The sequence below is a fragment of the Seriola aureovittata genome, chromosome 4 (assembly GCF_021018895.1).
Source record: "Seriola aureovittata isolate HTS-2021-v1 ecotype China chromosome 4, ASM2101889v1, whole genome shotgun sequence".
Lineage (NCBI taxonomy): Eukaryota > Metazoa > Chordata > Actinopteri > Carangiformes > Carangidae > Seriola > Seriola aureovittata.
The window spans coordinates 14,093,762-14,100,409 of NC_079367.1; the positions used below are offsets into that span (position 1 = coordinate 14,093,762).

General features: G+C 39.8%; 1 protein-coding gene across 1 annotated transcript; it reads right to left on the reverse strand.

Annotated features, from left to right (window-relative positions):
- Positions 1-510: 510 nt before the first annotated feature.
- zgc:162730 (uncharacterized protein LOC564559 homolog) lies at positions 511-3,595 on the reverse strand. Its single transcript, XM_056374379.1, has 2 exons — positions 3,439-3,595; positions 511-2,861 (listed from the first exon to the last, which is right to left on the reverse strand). Exons 1-2 carry the CDS (start codon positions 3,469-3,471, stop codon positions 1,596-1,598), a joined length of 1,299 nt encoding a protein of 432 aa, XP_056230354.1. The 5' UTR covers positions 3,472-3,595; the 3' UTR covers positions 511-1,595.
- Between the last annotated feature and the right edge of the window lie 3,053 nt (positions 3,596-6,648).

The following is a 6,648-nucleotide window of genomic DNA, read 5'->3' on the forward strand; positions in this document are numbered from 1 at the left end:
ACACACAGCAGGTTACTCCTCTGTTTCTGTTGCTCATAATGAAATAGAATACTTATATAAATACATATGAAGTCTTACATGTGAAGTGCAAATGTTCCCAACTCCTGTTCTAATGAAAATCAGTGTGAAGCCGACTTATGTTTTGAATATTCCTGAATCAATTCAGTTAATTGCAGTTAAAATAATCCAGATAGTGTTTACAACATTGGGCCAATATTGTTGACTGTATCCACGCCTCAATTATATTGTGTCAGTATAATAACATGCCACATTCAAGGCAAAGCATACCTCTAACTATACTAACTATTCCTTTATTCTTACCCTTAAATTTCCATCAAATGTCTGAAAGGTATAATGACTGAGTAAGAATCTAAACTGTACATGTGAAGATGCAAGATATAATAAATGTGTAAACTTTAATTAATGTAAGTGGTATGTTTTTGCTCAGACTACAAGATAAGAAAACATCCAGTTCTCATGGAATAACAAATGAGTCAAAAAAGAGCAACATACATTCTTTTCTTTATTCAGAAATTTATTTTGTCCTTTTCAGGAAGTTAAAAATATAAGATTCTCTTTTTTACGGCTTTTTCTCACATTGGTATTTCACAGAGCTTGAAATATTTCTCCATAAATAAAGTACAAAATACATTTTTCTTTTCGTTAAACACAAATAAATATCATAATAAATATATTAGTTTAAGTTAAACACAAGGCGACCAATAACCATAAGGAATACTGTGGTGTTAAAGTCCCTGAACCAGGTTGTCAAACAAACAGGGGACAATATAAGATGGGGTGCAACAGAATGTTTTACAAAAAAAAAAAAAAAAGAAAAAAATTAAATCTGAAGTATGTCAGGATACAGACATTCAAGATCTAACCTCACTGACAAATGTTTTCTTCTGTTAGCACACTTTGATCTTCCAGCATTCTGAAACTCATCTACGCTTGCACCCCAGGTCTCAGAAAAACGACATGGTTACACAAATTCATCCACGCATGCGCATATACAGACACACATACACACACACACACACACACAGACGCACACAGAGCAGAGTGAAGTATGAAGCTTTGGTTGAATGCTACTGGGAGATTCAACAGTCTCTCCCGTTTGAATTAGCTGTAAAGTGCATATCACAGATTAAATGGCATCAATGACACACGTCAGGTCTCACTGATTAAGGCTACTGAATCAAACATACTGTTCGTGGCACTGAGAGTGAATAGCCTATGAGACAGGGAGAATCTTTAAGGCACTGGAATTAATGGTTATCACTTAACAATTTACACTAACTATGAACCAGACTATTTACTGGTGCTGTCAAGACCTGCAGAAGAGTTAGCTCCTATGGAAGACCACATACAAAGGTCCAATATGCTACACAATTTTTGAAGTATAAAAATAGAGTCTGATACATTTGGGTACTAATCTTAGTATGTGTAGTTTGTCCAAGAAAAGTTCCATTTTTACAAACATAAATTAAGTTTTAAGTGTTATTGTGTCATCTAGAGCTGATAAGTTCTGGTTGTGAAGTTAAGTCCAGATAGACAGACACAGTTAAGTGTCAGTTCTCTTCTGTTCGTTTCCCTTAGTCAGACAGGGACAGACGTTCAAACACAGTGAGCCTCTTGGTGGCTGATCCATCGAACGTTGGAGACTCGGATCCACTGGAGCCTCCGCTGGAGCTGCTGTAGCTGTCCTCCAGGGAGTCCTCAGAGGAGAAACGCTGGAGTCCAGCAGGCTTCATGAACGCTCCGTGGCCTCCAGTGCCAGGAAACAGCTTGCTGCTGTCCTGATGGTGGTGCCTGTCTTCCTCCTCCATGCTGGTGAAGACTTTACTGTTGTTGCTGTTAAAGTTATTTCCATGGCCACACACACAGCGCGAGGCCTTTGGCTCCAGGATGAGAGGAATGTTGTGGATGTCTCCAGCGCTGGCACGGGTCTGATGGTTGCCAAACTGGAATGCTGCTGCCTCCCGCTGCAGAGAGTCGACAAACACTGGGGAGAGGAGATCAGCAGGAGGTGGAGAAACTGAGGGAGCACGGCTAAACCCCACGTTCAGATCATTAAAGGATGAAGGGAATGATGGAGGAGATGAGCTGCGTGAAGAGCCCAGGAACCCAGCAAAGCTGACACTCTGGCGGAGCTGGTGGCGTGGGTTCTGAGCACTGGGAGCTGTGGGAGTTGGCTGCCGCTGATTAGGGAAATTGGCAGACGCTAACGGACCTCCGCTGATTTTCTCCTCATGGATGAAGTGGCAGCGTGAGCCGTAGGGGCAGTAGCCAAAGTTGTAGAAAGTTCTGCAGGGCTCCGTCTTGTACTTTGGGTGGCGGTACAGTCCTCTCAGCTCTGCCTCGCCGTGGGCAAACTGGCACTTACTGCCATACTTGCAGCTGCCGGTCTCCTGGAAGCCACGGCACAGCTCAGTCTTGTAACGGTTAGAGGACAGCATTGGAGGGATCTGGGCTGGGAAGGGAGAGGAGGGAGGGAAGCCCGGCGGGGGAGCCACAGTAGTAGTAGCAGGGACAGAGGGGAAAGCCTCATGGTTCTTCAGCTGTCCAAAGGAGGAAAGCAGGCTGCTACTGGACTCGGTCAGGCTCATGGAGCGGTCAGGTCTGAAGGGGAGCTGTTTCGGTTTGGAAACAGGGCCCTGGCTCCAGATATTGGATGACCAGAAAGGGCTGCCATTGTCGTCATTATTAACATGCTCAGAGCTCAAGCTGTGGCTCGAGGATTCAGGAGGGGAGGGGGGAGAGAAGTAGGAGGCTGACCGGTTCAGCCGACTCTGCCCTGGTACTTTGGGTTGCGTCTGTGCCGGGAGTAAGCCATCATCCAGGTTCAGCTTCATAAAGTTCTGTTAGAAATGATTGAAATAGTTTTAGACATCCAAACTCCTTATTTCAAACAATATTTATTGAATATTCATGATTTTCAAATCAACTACTTAGATCACATCATGACATTTCCAGAGAATGTTTGCATAGGAAAAACTGTCAAAACAAAGTAATTAAAAAGGAAATAAAAAAAAAACAACTGTACTAGATTTTGTAGAACCATTATCTGACATTTTGGCTACATGCAGTCATAAAATACAAATTAGATGCAGGTAACTGCAGTGGTTTGACTGTTTTTTCATTCCTGAATATTCTGACACTGGAAGATAAACAACCCACCACGGTGTCCCTGCCTTCTCCCATTAAACTACAGAAATCCTTCAGCTGTGGCTTAACGGAGTTTTGCCGAGTGTTACCGAGTTTAACCGAGTTTCTCTGTTAAATCTGTAATTTCCAGAGGTATAAAACGAGCAGGCGTAACCAAGAAACAAACATTTTAGGAAACGAACCCGCCCCAACTTCACGACGGCTTTTTTTTTTCTTTCCAAAACACAACAACAACAACATCAACAAAAACATTCATAAACTTCGACTCACCTTCGTGAAGATGTCGTCGAGCATTTCGGACATGCTGTACCTCTTTGGCCAAAAAAGAAGAGGAAGATTCAGCTCCAATCCAGAATTGACTGTTTGTAACTTGTGTCTAGACTGAAGTCAAGTTAAGTCTGAGCTCTGTAGCCCGGTCTTTATAAAAGCCTCTGAGACCTCGCAGTTTTTGGGGAGGAGTTTCCACTCGCCATGTTCCCGGATGACCCTCCCTCCTCCGAGTCAAGTTTCACAGTCAGAGTGAGCTCAGATGGGCGGGGAGTAAAACAACAACAACTAAAAAAAAAAAAAAGAAGAAGAAGAAAAAGAAACCTGTGTATTTTTAGCTAGCTAGGCGAAATATTTCAGTTTTAGTAGCATGTGAAAGGAAATCGGCTTATTTACATAGGCTCTCCATTTGGGAATATAGTATTTTTTTATGTTTATTCTAATTCTGTACATGTTCATTCCTACTCTGCACAGTGAGTGATAAATCATTGCAGCTCTGTGAAATATTTCAGGATCAGAGGCACCCAGATGTGAAGTGGCAGAGTGAAGACTGGTTGTTTGTTTAGCCCTGATCTTTTTCATCCTGCATTAAAAAGTAGAGCAGGGCTTTTCTGTTCCAAACACGTGAACACACACCCAGGCACGTAACCATATATTTACAGTATACACATCCCATATGACTAATGTGTTGGTTTTCAGGAAGTGTTAGAAATCATCTGTCCCTGATCAGACATTGTATAGTTTCTGAATGTTTTTTTACCCACAGAGAAGAGAACGTGTTACTGTACCTTGTTTATTTTACCAGAATACATACAGATACATTTCCCCTTATTTCCTTTGGTTTCTGTTATGATTGCAAAAAAAAAAAAAAATTCTGCCACAGCACTGAAAGAGTCTTCAAGGTCTTCCATTAATCAATATAGGTATCGATTAGTGGAAATCCAAAAAAAGATAGTAGTGAGTAAAAATAAACAACAAATAGTCTAAACAGCTGAACATTTGTAGAAAGTATTTATCTTTGTGTATTTATGTGGCGCTGTTGTGATTTAACTATACTATGTTATTGGGTAAATATTAATCCATCCACACTATGTTTTCTTTCTTTTAAAAATAAATCTCACATCCATAATATGATTTACCACAAACTGTCAAATGTAAGTGTTTTACCGAAGATTCACACCCTCATCCCAATTTGAACTTTATGACCCATAGCGGAAATGAAGCTGTCACTCTTCTTGTGTGTTTTTTAACACATAGCTTCTACGGTGAGCATTGCAGTGGTTATATATATTTTTTGCTTGTTTGTTTTCGTTCTCATAGGAATTCAGATGAGCTTGGCAGCTCTTCCCCCCACGACAACATAATACAGTAACATCCAGAGCTTGTGTCATTATGTGTTATGCGATGTTGTATTATTTTGTAACTGTACACACACCTACTAAGGGTAATTTCCTACACTCACACATTACAAGGGCTGTTTTCACTCAATTTTATGTGTTGCTGTATATGTATATAATAAGCTTGATGAATGCAGAATGATAATGATTATCGTTATTGCAGAAATATTAAAAGAAGAAGTTGCCTGACCTGGTGAAAAATTACCATTAAATAGATACATTATCTAAAGCATTATCATTTGTATCAGCTTCCATATTGTTTATACAAGGCACTTGTGCTGATATCAGCAAATCTAGATACGACATTATTTTTTGTGCCGCCCACTCACATGAGTCACATTTAGTCCTGGCAATGACAGCACATATGTTATAATAAATGTTGTGCAAGTGTAGAAAATATGAAAAATTACTAAGCGGTAACGAAAGACAACGACATATAAAACAAGGGTGCCATCTGAAAAACTGCCAAACTCAAACTGAGGCCAAACACAAGCAAGGCACACGGACGTGTATTTCTTAATATTAACTTGCTAAAATCTAGGTGTAAAAATTTGATTTAGGTCCTGGCAATGTTGGTCAAATGGTAAAAATTAAAACAATTTTTTACTTGTAAAGAGTCATTCAAAAAGTATTTAACAATTCCACAATAGGCAAATGCTTATATTAGTTATTAGTTTTTCTTGAATAAATAAGAGTATTTGTGCTCTGACTATTAAATTATTGATACATTAAGGTATTTGAATGTTGGCTCAGGTGGCACTGCAAGTCTCCTTCACATGCTCTATTTATGAGGTCATCCTTGTTTTGAATGTAAAGTCTTACTGTATAAGTAGTAAACAACTCTACTCGACTTAAACTAAACATTTAACATAAAAACGGAAGCAGAGAAATTAACCAATGGGGCATTAACATTAAATACGATACTTAAGCAAATATTGTAAATGGATTATGTAAGTTCCCACTTCTGCTTCCAGAAACACTGAGGCACGAGACAACCTTAGTTTTTCACAGCAATTTACCGCAAGAACAAGTTTTACGATGGGGAGAATGGGAGAACTCTCCAGCGTCTTGAGTTTGCAGTAATTGTAACTAATGGTTCAAGTGTCTTTTATATCATGCTTATGTGACTACACGTCTTTAAACCATGTCGTTCACCTGCTGATGTAACCAAACAACTGAACTGAGGGTTGTATTTTGAACAATATTATGTAATGTAGAATTTTTATTTATTCTTTTTTTTTTTATTATTATTATTTTATACATTATCCTATAAGGGACAAAAGACTGTGAACATTTCCATATAGATGTAAGAAGCTTCGAGTGAGAATTAACACCCACTGTAATGTGCCATCACCACAGCCCACAGGCCTCTTACGCAGACAGATGGACACACAGGCAGGTTGACTGAAGCCAAACAGGCCTCTCATGTTCAGCTTTTAATAACTGCAACTAGATATAAATAATTTACCTAAATATAAATCTGACAGCATTAGATACTCTGGAAAATATATTATGAGGCTGTCTCAACGTTGTGGAAAAATTCTCCCCATCTTTCTAACGTGTCCTCAGATTTTCCTCAAACTGGTGCAGAAGGTAAGGGAAGCCAAATGGCTGCAGTGACATGTGTGTTTGTAGCATGTGTTTCTGTGCTTGCTTGCTTGCTTGTATGTGTGAGTATGTGTGTGTGTGTGTGTGTGTGTGTGTGTGTGTGTGTGTGTGTGTGTGTGTGTGTTGTGGTTGCCTCACTCTACTTGTTTCTGTTCTGCCCTTGCTTCAGTTGCATGGAAAGTCACTCTTAACAGGGTGGGGCACACAC